The sequence below is a fragment of the Schistocerca serialis genome, chromosome 2 (genome assembly GCF_023864345.2).
Source record: "Schistocerca serialis cubense isolate TAMUIC-IGC-003099 chromosome 2, iqSchSeri2.2, whole genome shotgun sequence".
NCBI classification, from domain to species: Eukaryota; Metazoa; Arthropoda; class Insecta; order Orthoptera; family Acrididae; genus Schistocerca; species Schistocerca serialis.
Genome location: NC_064639.1, coordinates 693,011,912 through 693,031,285, shown reverse-complemented (window position 1 = coordinate 693,031,285; position 19,374 = coordinate 693,011,912). Strand labels below are relative to the sequence as shown.

The 19,374-nt window shown below is 41.2% G+C and overlaps 1 protein-coding gene across 2 annotated transcripts in view; it reads left to right on the top strand.

The window, feature by feature from the left end:
* The window catches only part of LOC126457829 (transcription termination factor 5, mitochondrial), a 44,497-nt gene that overhangs the window by 8,364 nt on the left and 16,759 nt on the right, over nucleotides 1–19,374 (top strand). The window contains exons 2-3 of one of the 2 annotated variants that reach the window (XM_050094460.1): nucleotides 12,465–12,562; nucleotides 16,930–17,063. In XM_050094460.1, the coding sequence (XP_049950417.1) occupies nucleotides 12,465–12,562; nucleotides 16,930–17,063 (232 nt within the window). The remainder of the gene's footprint in view (nucleotides 1–12,464; nucleotides 12,563–16,929; nucleotides 17,064–19,374) is intronic. The other variant, XM_050094461.1, reaches the window with a different exon arrangement.

Below are 19,374 nucleotides of genomic sequence, written 5' to 3'. Positions count from 1 at the left end.
TTTCTTTGACAAAGAAAGACATGCTCACTGTGACATGATTTCTTGATACAGGAGAGAGCTACTGTAGTAGCACTCGAATACCACATTGCACATGAACAAAATAATTGCAGAAACATGTGAAGCAATTTGTAAAGCACTTGAGGGAGAATATATGAAGGTAAATAAATGTGTAGCACTCCATATGGGCAATAAGAACTATTTTTATTCTGGAAAAATTTAGTTAATAGAATTGGTGTTCCAGCAACTACAAAATTAATAAAAAGCAGGAAACAGATGAAGTGCTTTTTAACTTGTGCATCCAGAGTTCAGAAATAGGGAAATTAAAATGGAGAGTGAAGACATTTTTTATTTTTTTATTTTTATTTTTAGTTTAAAGTGTGACCATCTCTTCAATTCTGGCTTGCTGAAAAGCTGCCTGGATTTTCCAGATGTAGAGGTGGATGGCTATAGCTGTGGTAGTGGATGTGAAGTCACCTGCAGCCTACAAGGTTATTAAGAACAGTGAACAGAAGACAAATTACTTTTATGATCAAATCTATGGTGAGCCTCCAGATTTGATCATATTTCTTTGACCAAAGGCAAGATTTGACAAAGAAATATGATGGTGTAACAGTGGCCTTACCTGAACTAAATGATTTAAATTCACTGTCTTATTGAGATGATAACAGCTGCTTATCTGCTCTTTCTAGAAGAAACTCTCCTAGCCCTCTTGGCTGATTTATTAACTTTCGTAACCATAGTTTTATAATGGCATCATGAATACTAATCCTCGTTTCTGTGCTGACGTAGTCTGTAAAGTCCACCCTATTCGTAGCTACAAGGTCTAAGATATTTTCATTGTATGTGGCCTGCCAAACTAGTTGCTCAAGACATTTTTCAGAAAATGTATTCAGAAGTACTCTCACAACTGTCTATCTGTACACTCTGCAATGAATCCATAGATGTCCAGTCTACACTCAGTAGGTTAAAGTTGCCTCCAACTAGTATTGCATGTTCTGGATATTTGTGCATCACTGACAGTAGACTTTCTTTGAATGACTCTAGAACTTTCACATTGGGATTGGACGGCCAGTAAAAACATCCAACAATTAATTTGGTTTCACCTACTCCTGTTATAAGCAACCACATAACTTCACCATCACACTCAACTTCGACCTCAATAGAGACATTACGTTCATCAACTGCAATGAACGCTCCCCCTCCTATGGACATTCTTCTGTCTTTCGTTTGTCTTTCCGATATACATTCCATGACTCGTTAAATATCTCAGCACTTTTCACTTCACATTTCAGCTATTTATCATTGGCTGTGGGGGAAGATATAGTAGCAGTGCTGTTTGTCTAGATTTAAATGGCAAACATCACACTCTTGTTAAGCATTTAAAGTTTTTCAGTGCCCACTCTGTCCCTTAATTATTTAGATGAGATGGATGTAAGGAGAGTAATTTCTTTGTATATGAGGGCATGCTGACAACTGATGCCTCAGATATTCTATGTAAAAATTCTTGAAGCTTTTTAAATAAAACAAACTGTATTATGATTCTCTACCTTTATTCATCATGTTTACATATTTATTTCTGAACATAGTCACGTCGTTGATGAACATATTTCTCCCAACGAGAGACCAGTTTGTTGGTACCACCACTGTAAAATGTTTGACTTTGTGGGAACCACAACCTCACCTCTGCTTGCACCACTTCATCACTGTCAAAGTCAAGTCCTCAAAGATGTTCTTTAAGTTTTGGAAGTGGATGAAAATCGGATGGGGCCAAGCCGGGACTGTATAGAGGATGTTTGATGACAGTGAACTGAAGACAGTGGATTGTTGCAGATGTCACACGGTGCTCATGTATGGTCCGGCATTTCATGCTGAAGGAGATGATGCTCCATGTACGGATGAACTCTTTTAATTTGAAACTCGATTACAGCGCAATGTCTCTCACAAACCAACATAGTTAAGTTACACACCACCAGATCTGAGCCCTCCTGTGGCAGAGAGCTGCAAATATGTTGACATGAAGAATGAAGATGTAGAATGTTAATAATGTTTGTTTTATATTAAAAACTCTGAGTATTCTCACATAGAGAAATGGAGGCATTATTTTTCAGCACAGCCCCCCCCCCCCCCCCCCCCCCCCATGTAGTTTACTCATTAGTTAGAAATACTGACTTAATGTTCCCTACATTGCCCACAATTGCTCGTATCTAAATTATGGAACTTGTAGATGTGTCTTAAGCAAAATCAGTTGAGGCATCTAGTTAGTGACAAGTAATCTTAAACAGATACTGCAGAGAACATTACGTATAGCTTTCTTTGCTCTCTTATCAGTCTTTTCCTCATACCTGGAGATCCTTATGCCCCATGTACTATGACTTTTCCTTGAAGACAGTTTCCTTTTATTTTTATTTGAGAGTGAATTCCTTACCAAAATTATCACAGTTAATTTCTCTATTAAGATTTTGCTCATATATGTTCACCATGAACTCCTCATTATATATCTTGATAAGACCGTCACACATACTGACCAATGATTTTATCTTCTATGTTTGTCACAGAGTATTTATGTCTTCAGTTTCTGATTCTTTTTAATTAATTTTTTGTCATCTTCCATGGTGGGAATGTCTACTATTAAAATATTCTTAGTCGAATGATATATATTTAGTTTCTCTTTCTGTGGATCTCTTACTGTTGAGAGGATAGTCTGTACTATAACACACTCTTCTTTCAGCCCTAAAACTGCCATACACATCCTCACTGTGAACAACATGCTTCTGGAAGAGTAGTTGTCAGCTGATTCATGGTGGGACAGCGCTGATGACATCCTGCTGATACATGATGTGCTGCCAACTAGTTGTGTTGGCTGTGTAGTGTCGACACAGTGTGGCTCTTGTAGCTACTGCTTTGGCAGCAGACATGACTGCCACACTTGTGAAACTAAGCCATTGAGTTGCAATTGCTCAGAGAAAACTCATAAATTTGAAAACTTGATTGTATTGAATAAAATGCCGTAAACATATACTATGATCACTATGAAGAACTGACACATAATTCACTGTAGGCACCTCGATTAAAGCTGAGGAGGAAGTTCGGGTCGGTTTCACCAAACAACACTCCCGTTTTACAGTAGTTCATTTATTCACCTCTTTACACAAGCAAGGCTTACACAGCACTAACATGGCGCACTGCACAAAGATAATGTTTAGCTTAGTTCAAAGACGATACTCAGATCGATTCTGGTGTCGACCTCATCGGCGCACATAGCTCCCACTCGCAGTACGGAGTACTCTTGAGAGGCCGGGGTGGGGGGGGGGGGGGGTGACTGTGGCGTTGGCAGGGGTGGTCCACAGGAGCCAGACCACGGTCAGCTCGACAGCGTCGTTGGGGAGCTGTGTCAGTAGATGTTGTGAAGGAAGATTCAGCCACCGAACCTGGAAGTCGTTGAAGCGTGCCGGGCGTCGTGCCGGTCGTGCGGTGACAGGTGGGCCCGTGGTTTGCGGGTGGAATGGAACGACGACGACAATGTCTCCGGAGGGTGTGGCGAATACACGAAGCATGTCCAGGTCGACATCGGGCGAGAGGGGAACAGATTTCACCAGGTGGCAGGGAATGGCGGAGGTTGTGTCATGAGCACTGGATGAAGGGAAAAACACAACGACCAGTGTATCATCACATAGTATTATAGAGATGTCGTGGATTATGTCCAGCACAAACACTTCGAGCGAGGGCACGTTCAAGATAGGTGGGCGTGAGAAACCTCGACAGGGCGAGGCAGGCGACGGGGGAGAGGTCGAAGGGACCGGCGAAGGCCCGGCGGCGAGGGTGTGATTGTAGGTAAGCTGGACATGGGGAGCATGTGGTCACTCGATGGAGTGCGTGAGACCAGAGTACAGGGCGAGGTCGCAGAAGAGCTCGATGATTGGAGCTGGAAGTCACTCAGTCAGGACCGAGTGTGTAAGTCCGACGTGGAGGGAGTGGTCGGAGCGTCATGAGCCACGACAGTGAGTGGCGTGGTCATGGCCTGAAGGGGGGTAGAAGCGGGCTCGACAGGAGTAGGCTTGAGTCTGTTGAGAGAGATTGTAACAGTGGAATCTTTTATCTGGATGTCATAGGTGTTAGATGAGTGCCGGAGAACTCAGTACGGGCCAGTGTATGGAGGTTGGAGGGAGCACGGACAGTGTCATCTCGGAGCATGACGTACTCGCAATTGTGAACGGGACGTGAACCTTAGGGCGGGAATGGCTGGCGGACGGAGGGATGTGGAGGTTCATGAAGTGGCGTCTGACGCGGTCCACAAAGGAAGGTAAGTCAGACTGAGGGAGAGAAGCGGAAGGGCTCACAAGTTCGCCAGGGAGAACAATGTTCTGGCACTATACGAACTCGGCTATTGTGCCGTTGAGCTCGTCCTTATAGATCGCACGAATGCTGAGTAGCACAAGGGAAAGGGCCTCCGTCCATAGAGTCGTGGCATCAAAAAGTCCCCTTGAAAGTGCGGTGCTAGCACTCAACTAGCCCGTTATTTTGCGGGTGATATGCTGTGGTATGGATGCGCCAGATGCCGCAAATGTTACAAATCTCGTTGAACAGGGCCGACTCAAATTGTCTGCCCTGGTCAGTGGTGATGATAGCTGGACATCCGAAACGCGATACCCATGACTCGACGAAAGCTCGAACAACAGTTTCTGCCGTGATATTGGGGAGGGGGACAGCCTCGACCCAGCGAGTTGTTCGGTCGATAGACTAGAGAACATAACGAAAACCGTTAGTGGGGGGGGGGGGTGACAATGTCAATATGAATATGCTGGAAACACCCAGGAGGGATCGAAAAGGCACCGAGGGGGAGTGAAGTGTGCTTGTGTACTTTGCAGCATTGGCATGCGACGCAGGAGCATGCCCATTGCTGGCAGTCCTTGTTGACATTTCTCCATACAAAGCGCTCCGCTACGAGGTGGGCGGACGCACGAACACCGGTGTGGGCTAAATTATTCAGTGTGCAGTGCGTTGAAGACAGCTCGACGGAGAGTGGCTGGGATGAGGGGAGGTAATGTGCCCGTACTGTCGTCGCACCAGATCCCACCAGAAATGCCAGGGAAGGTGGTGCGGACGAAGTGTAGTGAAGAGGTAGAGTCTGAAATCAGGTTTTGCATGTCCTCGTTGGCAGGTTGGAGGTTAGGCAGTTTAGAGAGCTCTAACAGCGAATGAACAGCGACGACTTGTGAAAGGAAATCAGCAACTATATTGTCAGCACCCTTTATGTGCCCGACATCGGTGGTGAACTGAGATATGAAGTCCATATATCTGAAGCGGTGAGGAGGCGGGTCAGCTGGCGGGTTTGTAATGGCCACAGCCAAGGAAGGGTTTGTGGTCTGTTAAAACATAGAACAGGTGTCCCTCAACGTTAGTCTTAAAATGTTTGATCGCTTCGTAGACCACGAGCAACTCCCTGTCTAACGTGGAATATTTCTGTCGTGCATTGGTGAGCTTGCGCGAGAAGAACTGCAGAGGCGAAGTTTGGCCGTCGACTGTCTGGCTAAGGACAGTGCCGATGGCAGTATTGCTTGCGTCTCTGGTGATGACAAGGCAGTTGCATGGCGGCGCACAGGAGCCAAAGTTGCATTGTTTGAGGTGCTGTCCGCAAGGGGCCGGGTAGGAGCTGTCAGTTCGGGAATACGTGACACTCATCGCGCATGCACGCTTGTGTCCGGCTGAGTGTCAAACGCTGCCGTGTTAGGAGGGTGTGGTCCTGCGGAACTGTCAGTACACGTTATGGCAGTCTTGATAGCACAGTTGCGAGGGGTAGTGGGAGGTAAACACACGGAAGCTCGATTGCTGGGATTACAAGCAAATTCGGCGCACTTACTGACCTTGCTTTGCCCTTGCTGTAGTGTCTGTAATTCCTTTGCTGCATCGGAGAGCCGGAGCTGTGTTTCATGGAGCCGGAGGGTGAGCTCGAAATTTTCCTTACATAGGCGAGCGACATGTTCGAGCTCGACAAGGCACTTACGCATGGTCTCTTGTAATGTCGTCGACAGAGACAAGCATGTACGAATGAGATGAGCCCAGACCGATTGTCATGTGGTGGGTTGCTCGACGGAGCACAGGGGAAGTGAGTCTTGGACGGATGGTGAAACACAGTGTTTCGCACTAGGTCTGGTGAAAGTTTGTGGTGTCACAAGCAGTCAATGCCTAATATAGGTTTGTCAGTTTCGCACACTAAAAATGTCTACTCGAGTTTGTGGAGAGTGAGACGACGTTAGTGGAATTCACGGCTTGCAGTGAAGTATGATGAGGGCAGATGTTTGACGACTCTAAGGACGTGGGCAGCAGTGAAACATCGGCACCTGTGTCCACTAGGAAAAGGTATCCCGACGAAATGTCTTTAATGTAAAATCTTCCACAATTTTCCGGTCGTTCCCGGACAGAATGGAGTACTGGGGGGGTGCCTGTCATGTTGTGTGCAGGAGGCAGCACCCGAACCTACCTGCAGTTGGTGTTTGGGAAGTAGCAGGGTGGTCTGCAGTTCCGTGCTGCCTCACCAAACCGTGTGTGGAAGTAACAGTATGGGTAGTGCGGTTGCGTTTCCTGTGGAAAGTTCGTTGCCAGTGGTGGTGGCTGAGGTTTGGTGGCCGCAGCAGGTTCGGTTGCAGGAGGGGGCATGACCGCAGGAAGAGCCGGTGACATCCCAGTTGCTTGTTTACTGCTTCCCAGGGCGAGCGGAACAGTCGGCACAGTACGGCCCGGGCCGTGTCCGGCCGCAGGGCGATGAGCCTGAACCTGAGGCTTGTCAAGTAGGCAGTGGCTGACGAAATGGAGCAGTGATGCATCATGTAGCTTGTCAGCAATCGTCATTCTTTGCTCGACAGGTTCGGGAGACCTCTGAGCCAGAGCAAAGCGGATGTGAGGTGATAGTTTACCTGACCAGATGGCGAGGAGAGCTGTCTCAGAGAATAGATCGACACTGACCAGGGCATGTAGCCGTCTCCAGAGCAGGGAAGGTTTGTCGTTGCCTAGTTGCTCAACGTGGAGCACTTGCCGTATTGTTGCCTCAGTTGAGCGTGCAAGCCGATGTAGAACTGTCTCTTTGGCTAGAGTATACCGGGCAGATAAGTCCCGGGCGTCGACCAGGTCAGCAATCAAGTCCTCCTGGTCATGCAGGTGGGTGATGAGGCACAGAAACCTGGTTGACTCGTCGAGTTTGTAATGGTCGAACACTTTGTCCACAATTTTGAACCGAATTGTTGCTCTGTTGGGATTAAACGGTGGCAGCGTCGGTAAACGTTGTAGAATGTTCGGAAGAACAGGTTGAGTTGAGTTCGTCGGGGCACTGCCTGAATCGAGCTGTTGTTGCTGTAGTATTCCAGGAGAGTGTGCCTCCAGGGGATGTGGCAATGACGGCTGTTTGGGTGGCAGCGTGAAGGTGACATGTTGTGGTTGAGTGCGATCCGTCGCAACACGGAAGGCCGACACGGGTGAGACACCGTAATGTGTCGATTGCGGTTTCGGAAGCTCAACACGCTGCGGGTGTGCTCGAATTGACGCGACGCGGATGAGGTGCCGAGAACGGTAGCAGAAGCTCGACTGGAGACAGCGCGTGGGCTGTTGAGAAAAAGTTCAAGTTTTAGTCTGCGGAAAGCTCAACATTTGATCAGAGCCAGGGCCACCTGTGTTGCAGGGAGACTGCAGAGGTGTGGGCTGTCCAGAAACACTGTGTGGGAAATGATGTCGAACGTAGGATGGAATGTGCGAATGTTCACTGCTCATAGTCACTCCACTCAAAACAGTGTGCGGATAAGCTGAATGTCGTGGCACAAAACACTGAGGCGTAGCAGTGGGACGGAGGTGGAGGTCGGGAACAGATAAAAAGTTATTGTTCGTGTAGCAGTCTGAGGTGTCGAAGTAGGAAGGCATGTGCCGATGCTGAACCGAGGCGGGCGCGGGGGTGGTCGGATGCTGAGGAGGTTGACCTGTGAACGAAGCAGTTCTGGCCATGTGGCAGGTATCCGCATGGTACGGCACAGATTGCGGTGTAGCAAATCGTTGTCCTGGTGGTGGTGGGTTGTCCAACGAAGCATTTGCAGAAATCGGCATTGGTCCTGCACTGCACGGAGATCCATAAGAGGTAACTGCACAGTTGATGAGGGAGGGCACATGTGGAGGGAACAAAGACGTTTGATGGCTGGAGTCATGCACACTTCTAACCTCACTTATTGTTGCAGGCTCGAGAATGTCCGGCGTAATAGTCGAGTGAGCGGCATCGTGTTGCAGTCCTGGTGGGTGTACCTTGCCCGCAACACGATGGATGTCGATCACAAAATCTGGCGTTAGGCGTTGGGCCAAAGTCATTGTTCGAATGTTGTGTTGATGTAATACGCGCGAAAATAATCTAACGTGGAGGCCGCGGACACAGTAGAACGGTGAAAACGGAAGACGTGACAACTCGGGGTCACCAGTGAGGAGGAAGTCCGGGTCGGTTTCACCAAACAACACTCCCATTTTGCAGTAGTTCATTTATTCATCTCTTTACACAAGCAAGGCTTACACACCACTAACATGGCGCCACTGCACAAAGATAATGTTTAGCTTAGTTCAAAGACAATACTCAGATCGATTCTGGTGTCGACCTCATCGGCGCCACAAAGCAAAACATTGTTTTCTTTTATATGAAATCAGCACTTAATTAAGAGCTGATGTCCTGTAATGGTTGCTTTCTTGTGAAAGAGAATGACAGCAAATATCAATATTTAGCACAGCGTGTCAGTGTCACAGTCATCATTGGCTTGTCTTCTGGATGACAGATTTGTTGTTAGAAATTATTGCCACATCCTCTGGATAATGTCCTTTGACTACAGTATCAACAAGTCACAGATGAAATCAGTCAACTCATACGTGCTTACGAATCACCACAATGTTTGACACATGTGAGAGTGTACAGAAATACTGGAAAATGTATACCAGTGGTACTCGTAGATAGACATCAGCTATCCTGTAAAAGCTGACGTACAAAGTTTCAAGAGACAGTGTTAAGTGAAGAATGTGGAATGTACTGCAGACCATTGTTCCTCTAAAGACTGTAAAGACAAGATTAGATTAACTGTAATATGTACAGAGGCACTGAAGCAGGCATTGTGTTTGAACTCTGGACACAACAGGAGTAAGGAGAAACCCTAAAATGTGGTACAATGGGAAGTATCATCTGCTGTGTACTCCACAGTTTTTTTGCAGAATATGGATGTAGATGAACATACACTTAACAAAATGATCACATCTCTGTATTTGACATCCTATAATCTTTCAAAGCTCATCCTTCGGACAAATTATGCCTCCACACTCTTCATTCAAATCATCCACTCATTCACTCATTCCAACATCACAAATTCCCATCCTGCTCTCAAAAAGTATCATTATCATCTATGTTCAAATGTTGCAAACAGTTTGCAGCATTACTGGTTTACATATTGTAGTTCTGCGCATGACCACTCTTGTAGAAACATACTTATCTTTTGTGTGAATTGCTTAGTGTTTTCTCCGGCTGTATCTGTTTTTATGATTTATTTCTTAATTTGTGGAACTATTGATTTTCAAGACACCATGTGATGACATTTTGGACAAAATAATTATATGTTCTTCAAAGCTTATCAAATAGGTCTTCTTCTCCAACTATCCATCTGGTACATATGCTACTATTCAAATTCAAAACACATTGAATATGACTGCCCATTGCCTGGCACACTTAAGTCCATTGAAATTCAAAATACTGTAAATCGAATACAGTTGCTAAATATTAGGCCTATTAGAATCCTGAAGTAGTCATTGGCACTGAGTTATAGGCATACATTGAAACATGAAGACATGAGAATATAGGAAAACATAGAGTACCTCTTCATTGGTAATGTATTGATGCTTTAATTGGACATCTCAGTAACTAAAGGAATGTTTTGTGCTAGTAGTACTGATGTATTGGTTTAATTTTTAATTGTTAATTTAGCTTATAGTTTTCCATCTTTGACTTTGATTTTAATGTTTCCTGATTGTTTCTTCTCCTCTCTTTAACAAGTTGTAATACAAAATCTCTTGTTACTTCATATCTTTTGTATTTTGGGTTACTGAGCTGGTTGCTTCAAGCAGATATAGCATTAAAGAGTAATTACAAAATGGTGTAGGCAACACAACTCTTTCAAGGACTCGCCATGAATGCACTTCTCAATTTGTGTCCACTCTTTGAGCCTGTCACCTTATTTGCTGTACAGCAGAGGGATGACCAATTGTGTCTCATCCCATCCAGTATTTCAGAAATACAGTACCTTTTTCAATGATTTATGCCTAGTAAGGGAAGTTATCTGCCAGGATTGGTGTTTTTGAGGTATTCACAAAGATTTATCCTTGCAATGTATTTAAATTTTTCGAGTTTATAGATAGGGTGAGTATCGTTGGGAAATTTAATTCAGGAAATAGTGTTTGGAGAGATGTTTGGTTTACAGAATAGATCTTTCACTCAGCAGCAAAACGTATACTGTTTAAAAGTTGATGACAGGTTAAAACTGAGTGTCAGTCAGGAACCTTAACTTACGTGGGCAGTGCTCTTACGAACTGAGCTATATGGATGTGACTCATGATGTATACTTACAATGTTACTTCCTCTAATATCTCTACCCTACCTTCCAAACTTTGCAAAAATTTTCCTGCATACAAGGTCTGTTCAAAAACTTCCTGAACATTCGTAATTTCGTACCAATGATGTGTTGGAATGAAATGCTGTTGCATGCCTGCACACATCTGTGTTTAATGTTTAACTGCTGGAAGTTTAGTTGTTGTATGTCAATTAATTATTCTTCAGTGCTGTATTGAGTAGAATGTCATGTAGCACAGTTTGCAAATTTCAAGATGGCAGAGTTAGAGGTGCAACACGTCTGCATTAACTTTTGCGTGAGAAACTCAAGAAAACCTTTGCAGAAACAGAATGCAGAAAGCCTACGGTGATGAGTGCTTAAGCTGTAGCCAGTGTTATGAATAGTTCACGCAGCTTAAAAATGGCCAGACATAAGTTAAAGATGACCCTTGTTTAGGATACCCTTCGACGTCTACCAAAGACACTCATGTCAGGAACTTCAACAGCATTGTGCATGCCGATCAAAGACTGACTGTCCGAAAGATTGCTGAAGAATATAACATTTCAGTAGAATCATGTCATGAAATTGTGACACGGCATCTTGGAATGCATTGTTTTGCCGCCAAGTTAATCCCACGGCTCATGAGTCGAGACCAGACAGACCTTCACATCACAATCTGTGAAGGGCTTTGGGTCTTGCATATGGGAACAAGGTGTTCCTTAAGAGAATCATAACTGGTGATGAGAGACATGAGTTTACGGTTGTGGTGTTGAAACCAAAGTTCAATCTTCACAGTAGGTTCTCCAATTCACAGTAGGTTCTCCAAGACCAAAAAAAGCTTTTCAGGTCAGATCAAATGTCAGACCCATGCTGATAGTTTTAATTTGACTTTGAATGATTAGTTCATCATGAATTTATGCCACAGGGACAAACTGTTAATCAATGGTACTATTGGGACATGTTGCGATGCCTGCGAGAAAATGTGAGAGCGGCCTGAAATGTGGTGAGACGATTCACAGCACCTGCTCATTCATCCCTGTTGGTGCAGGACTATTGCACAAAAAACAAAATCACAGCGCTGCCTCATCCTCCGTACTATCCAGACCTGGCCCCTGCGGACTCTATTTATTTATTTATTTTTATTTCCAAACTTGAGAACCCGTTGAAAGGACGAAGGTTTGGAATGATAGACAAGATAAAAGAAAATTTGCAGACAGAGCTTCGCGCAATCCAGCAAGAAGCTTACCAAGACTGCTTCTGGAAGTGGAAACAACATTTGGAGCAGTTAATCAACTGTGGAGGAGAATATTTCGAAGGAGACCATGCTCAATAAGTAAAAGATAAGCATAGACAAAAGTTGTGATCAGAGTTCCGGAATTTTTCGAACACACCTCATAAATTACAGGACGAGCTATTCTGGAAGAAAGCTGTGAAAGTGTCGGGATAGTTTAATTGGTAAGAGCATTATCTGCGAAAGGCAATGTTCCGTGTTAGGGATCCGGCTTGTTCCATGAATCATAATGGTGATTTTGTGCTATGATGTGAAGAGAGTGTGTGTGTGTGTGTGTGTGTGTGTGTGTGTGTGTGTGTGTGTGTGTGTGTGTGTGTGTGTCACTCTTGCACACCAGGCTATTACACATTTACTTACTTTTGTTTTCTGTTAAATTGTTTAATTACAGTGTAGGGTCAGCAAAGACTTTTGTAGCTGAATACCTCTTTTATTTTTGTGCCATACTAATGCTTTCATTGAATAGAATTTTAAATCTTCAGCTTACAAGAAGGAAAAGAAGAAGAAGAATGTAACATAGTTTCGAGGGTTGCAGAGTTTGTTCCTACTATGATAATTTTTTTATTTTACAGATTGCAATTATAGTCAAGCTTACACTGTTTTCAAAAAATACAGACAGCTAAGTAATGCTAGTGTTGAGAATATGGTGAAAACTGGTGCATTATTGGATGTAAGTAAATGAGTATGCTCCTATTATGTATAAGTGAATTATATTTTTGTCCAAAATTTCACATTATGCCAAAGATAGTATCAATCACCATTGTCAAGTGTTTTCTCAAAGCTATTTATGTGTATGCCTAGTTTTAATTAATTAGCTGTTAAGAGATACATGTTATTTAATTTGAGACTTTGTATTGTAATGCGAGACATGGGATAGTGCATTCTTCATGGGTACTAACTTTAAGCGTAGTTATGCTTCCTTCATTTTTAATCCTGGTTATCCTTGTGCTTGAAAGTAACTCAGCACTGTTCTAGAACTGCTAGTAGTAATACTTCATAATTTTCTTTTTTTTTTCCTATTCATTTGTGATGATCGTATAATAAGTTAATTGACTGCAAAATGTGCTGTTTTCCTCTATGTTCATGAAATTTAAACCCCCCCCCCCCCCCCCCCATGTCAGTGAATATTACTGTCTAATATCACAGTTTAGGACATTTAACTTCCTTGTGCCAGTTGCTTGTGGTGTATACGTGGAACAGTAACTAATTCTTATTTGTACATTTGATTTTAAATGTACAAGAGGTTGTACAAGCAAGACATTTTGAATGTCTTTTTAAGAGAGCGTTGAAAAAAATTTAAAGAAAGGGTGAATTGTCAACACTTGTTAGATTAGTACCTCTGTTGTAGATTTATGCAGACCAGTACATGCTTTTGACTTTAGAAAGGAATCATTGCCTTTTTAGAGATTGTGAGTGAAGCAAATGTAATTAACACTGTGATAAGACAGAATTAAAGACCAGAGCACTTCACTTTGTATCTGATGTCATGTCTGGAACATTTTTTCCTATAAACAGACAATAATGGTATACAGTTAGTTAGTTACATGAAGGCACGTAATGTAATGTTAGTTATTTTTAATATTGTGGATTTTCCTGGGCGTAACTATTACTATTACTCACCAGCTTTCTCCTATGAATGTGAAAATATTTTATTGTCACCAACCTACATAGGGAGAAATTATCATTATAATAAAATAAGATAAATCAGAGCTCGTATTGAGAGATTTAAATGTTCATTTTCCCCCATGCTGTTGGGAGGGTGGAACAGTAGAGAAGTAGTCCGAAGGTAGTTCAAAGGCCCCTCTGCTAGGCAGTCAAGTGTGATTTGCAGCAGAATCATGCAGATAAGTGGAATACTCACATTAGGCTGTTTGAAGTTAACTTTAAATTATTAGACAAGTGACGGACATTTTTTGTTGCAACCTGGTGTTCTCCTTTTCGAAACAAATTCAGTTCCAATTGTGTGTAAACTAGGCCTGTTTTTCATCTAATATAGTACTTACTGGCGAACTGGTTACCTGTAATCTGCAGTGTATTATTGACAGCAAACTTGATTAGACTAAAAATATGTATTAAGAAATTGTATTGAAATGTGTAACTTTTTAAAGAAATGTCCTCAAACAGGTTGTGAATAAGCACCACACTATTCATTATGCTTTTGTAATACAGGAACTATTGTTTCCAGAATAAATCTTCCACTCTGAAGTGACTATATTAGTAACTAATATGAATGCTGACTGCCTCACAGAGTTTGTTAAGTGTTGTGTCAGCTAACTGCGGGAAATTAAATGCTGACAAACAAAAAATTCTTAACTGTTATAAATTGGAAAATTAACTATTCTTTTCTGTGTGATACTCAGCACAATAGTTTGCAAAATAAGCTATCCCAGGTAATGCCTTGTTGTGAAAATAGGCGCCAGCATGATTCATAAGTCTTCTGATAACGTCAAATGTGTTTCTATTGGGAATACCAAGCTATTTCACTGGAATAAGTCTGTGAAAAAATTTTAATGTGTTGTTAATGACAGCAATTTTGCCTCTGTTCATCAATTATGAACCAAACAAGTTAAAATTACAGAACCAGTGAACATACGTATTGGTATCTGTTTTCAGTTGTAGATTCAACTGTAAATAGGTGCCGAAAGCTCATGATTATAAATTTGCTCATACTTGTATTTGCATTTTATACAAGAGAGACCTGCAGTCTGTTTTGAGGTCTGAAGTGTGCAATATCATATTGCTTTATGACATTATGGGTAAGATCATTTCACAGTTACTTTGCCTGTAAGCTGATCATTGTAGATATATAACTCACTAGAATTTTCAGATAAATTTTTAATCGTGACATCTGACTACTGCACTATTTCTATAATATTGTTCTATCAAAGGAAGTCGATAAGAATAAATGTGGGGACTTGAAAGTGTTGAACTTCATTTTATGGCCATTTCATCCAAACAGAAATTTTATTCTGAAGTGGCTTTCTTGTAGAGCAACTTTGTCTGATACAGATACTTAGGACAGATGATGTCCATTTATCAAGCCATTCTCACAGGAGCTTTTTGTCTGTTGCAATATGGAGCCGAATCTGTCTCTGTGGACCTCTTTCAGGGTAGGTGGTCTGCTAATTTATCCATTGTACTAGGAGCAACACCATATTGCCATAAGTGTAACAGTCATATTCTGAAGGAGTAATCTATTACCAGCAGGACTGCAGTGAGTATATCACTGATAGGGCAGTTCTAATTTGCCTTCCCAGTTTGCCCCACATGTGTGGGCATGTTTTGACTGTCAAATTCAGTGTATTATGTATGTCTGTGAATGTATCATTTGTTCTGTGATGGCCAGTGACACTACAGGATTGAAGATGACACATCTGAACCATCTCATCTAAAGATGATTGTAGTTACTGTGTGCATGACCCATATCTCAATGCCAATAGGATTTTCCACTCCCCATGTCTTTGTGGATGTGAGGGTTAAAATGTGTTGGTATCAGACACCAGAGGGGACAGGGCACAATATGGTGTTCTGAGTGCACTCATTGACAATGGATACTACAGTATGAGGAAATTGGAACCTGGAAGTCAGTGTGGGAACTTGAGTTTTGCATGTTTCAGCATTGACCCAGGCTAATGAAATGGTGAACATCACTTAACAATCTCTCTTATTTTTGTGATGCAGTTGAAATGTACGACTGCTTTTCCCTGGTCAGTGGACGTGACTGTGTGCTGATTTTGGGAGGTTGGTCCACAAAGCAACCATGCAGCTATCAAGGAGAGGCTTCATAATGAATGTTTACTCTGCTGGGCAGTGCTTCCAAAAACACTTTTAATTTTAATTGGCAAAACACTTTATTTTCTGTTGAATTAGTAGTTTTGTCAGCACACAATAGTTCACTATAGGTGTCTAGGACATTGCGTCTGTTTAAACCCCAAGACATCTTGCACTGGCTGTGTGTCTGCAGCAATGTGGGCCTGGATCATTCGTTGTGGAACTCTTTTAGGATCTGTGGCCTGCTAGGTGCTGTCCAGTATACTCATACTATGTGAGCAACATCATGATCCTATCACCATATCAGTCATAACAAAAAAGAGTGATGCATTTATTACAGTACATACTTCATTGTTGGAGCAGTGCTGATTTCCCTACAGAACAAGATTACCCGTCTCAGTTGACCTCTTTCTGCGCCAGACCTCAACCCCCCCAAAAACTATACTGGCAGAAGCAAAATGGATAATGGAAGCTTATTGAAATCATTTCTCAATGGTAGGTCAAGCATAGGGATAGAAAGTTCACAGTTACAAATTTGCTCGTATCTGCATTTTCTATGACAGCCTTGTAAGTGAATGCAGTCTGTTTTGAATCTGACCCCAATCCCAACATTGTAGATCCCTTCCTCATAGAACACACATGATCACCAGAAAGGATATTGAGTGGTGAAGTAACCATATACACAGCCCTTTTCAGGATGCAGTTTTTTTACTGAGAACTGTAATTTCTGTGCTCTGTTAATGTCATATTTTATGCAGATGCAACATACTAAAACAGCAAGCAAAAAAATTCACTCATTGTTAATTCAGAACCACTCATAGCAACAAATAACTGTATTTCAGCATTTGGAAAAACCCTCGGAGCTACTTATAAATTACATTTGCCACACCATGTAGAGGGAGTTCTTATTTCCTTCATTTTATCATAGTAATTACCTTTTCCAGAACTGTAACCCTAGAAATTAAAATGTGCCGGTTTTCTTGTGTATGTTTAATGTGTCCTTATGTTGAGCATGAAGAATGTATATCTCATTCAAATGCATTCATAATTAGTATAATTGTTTAACTGTACAAGACTGTATTGCATGTTCATGAATGAGGTATGAATTAATGATAACCTAACTAATATATGTAATTTTTATGTGAGAAATATAGCTATGCTTTGTATTAACACTTGGTGTGAAGACCGCTATAATAGAGTTAATGTTAAATAAGTAGCAGGATAGATACATTATTTCTAATATATTTTGGGTTAAATTATTTGCAGAAGTTAGGGGTTGATAAAGCTGAAATTTATAATTATCCAGAGCTACTAACAGTGCCTCCTGTAACAGTTGAGAACCGTGGCATGCTTCTTAAGGAAGGTGGATTTCAAAAGATTGAAGCACATATTTTACTAAAGTAAGTATTTGTTGTGTAAAGCACAAGTAAATTCTCTCGAAACATTTTGTATCTTACAGTCTGATATGCTTCAATTAGCCCTTTTTGTGTGTTACAATAAAGAGGCATTAGAATTCCACAAGTTACAAAATCAATTTGGTTATATGATTTGTAATTTTTTAACACATTGTGTTATGAATGGGATCCAAAAATAATAAAAAACAGAAAAGAGGAATATATATATTTGCTCTTTGCAGTATGCAGAAAATCACTGTACACTCTTCACTCACTCTAATTTAGTTAATTATAAGGTCTTATTGTTCAGGACCGTAAAAAATGAAACATCGGCTAACATCACAGTTCCATGGGTGAATATGGTTCTTTTACTGATGATGTATTTATTAGAAAACACTGCATATTCACAATGTGTGTACTCTGACATGTTTCATTAATCTATTCCTGAGAATGCTTAAATCTCCACTAAGTATTGTATGTTGTGCAGGAGAATGCAAAATCGTCTATAAAACTGATACTTTGTTGTAGGGCAGAAATACAATGTATAAAACAAAATGAGAAAGATTAATAATAAAATTATTCATCCACTAATCACTTTTACAAGGATGTTGGACATGTTGCAGTGTTGCCGTTTAAGAACGAAAAACAAAATTCGCACATACAATCGATAAATACTTTCATGTCTAGTCTGGCAAAGGTGGGACAGGTTGTTGGCCCTGGCTTTGTAGTAGGAACCATCCTTCAGTTGCCTGAGTTAATTTAGGGAAACGATAAAACACCAAAAATATACGGAAACTAGTGAGTGGGTGGAATGTGTTTATTTTTGAAATATGGTAATGTACACTTGCTAGAGAAGTATAAGGGAATGAAATGTTTGTGTGTGCAAGTATGGGTTTTTATTCTTCTATGTACATTCCAATAAGAACACAGTAACTGTGATGCATAACTTTAAACTCAAGGAGTTCAGATAACATAAAAAAAATTTAATGAGGTGCTGTTTCATGTATTTACCCTTCAGATGAAATAAGGCTTCCAGAATTTCATCAGCAGTACCCAACACCACTTTCATTCTAGAAAACAATTTTTATTGTTGAAATATTTGCTGTTATTTCATAAACACTTTCAGAGGTATGTATAATGAAATGAGGATAGCAGGCTCCAGCCTTCTGATAGGCCTACACCTTCTTACAGCTGTCATTGAACTCTGTGGTTGTGATGATCTCAGGCCATCGATTTCACTGTCTGAAGACAGAGATGGAGTTGATACCATACTCACCATGAATGACAAGTATCCATGTGAAAATCATAGCTTGTGACACACTTCTAACTTGTCATATACTATCTCTGCATCTTAAATTCCAGTTACAGTAACAGAACTCAGTCTCACTTATAATCAGTTTTGTATTTAAACTACCTTAAATAGATCAACTTAAAAACAGGGTGTCACTGGGTGTTATGTCATGTTCTTTTATTCTGCTTGTGAAAGCTATTGTAGGTTATAAGTGAAAGATAAACAGTAGGTGCCCAAAGTCAGTACTACGTGATGTAAAAATAACATCAAATTCCTGGTGGCATACAATGAATTTTTATTTATTTTTACAAAATTTCATTAATGCTTTTGCACCCTTCTTGATAAAGCTTACAATATTTTCAGTAGGGAACTTTTACACTGTGAAACTACTGCTTTGTGTTTTTTCCAGGTGCCATAAGGTAAAACAACATTCAAAGGTGTTTTCAGAGCAAAACAAGGAAAATTTAAAAACCAAGTGTGCACTGAAAAAAGAAGATACATTCATCTGTCTTATCACAGCTATTTGTGCCATGATTTAAGCTATGAGAGTTTATTAGTGATGGGAATGTGGCTTGGCAGTAGCTTCATTGGATTCTTTTACAGTTGCTGTAATCTGCCTGTCTGTATAATCTAAGGGACCATTTATGTGCATACTTGCAGATATTATTAAAATAATTAAAGCATTGGAAGAATGTTAAATTGTAAAATGTAATAGCAGAGGAGTAAAGGCCCATAGACATTCTTGTTTCCCTTGTTGTTATGTCCTGTGTTGTAAGCAGTGAAATATTGTGAGGCATAGGAAGTAGAGATAAAAAAATCATATGAAACTATAATTACTGCAGTGTAAAACACAGTTAAAAGAAAAGGAAGAAATTGGTCTTCTTTTGAGATTTGCTGGGTTTCAGAAATATAAACATTTATGGAAATTGTGGAGCTAAAAAAATTTTAAACCTGTCAACAATTGAAAAGTTTAAAGTATGCCAAAAAAAATCGAACTTACAGCTTTAATACTGGGACACAAAGTTT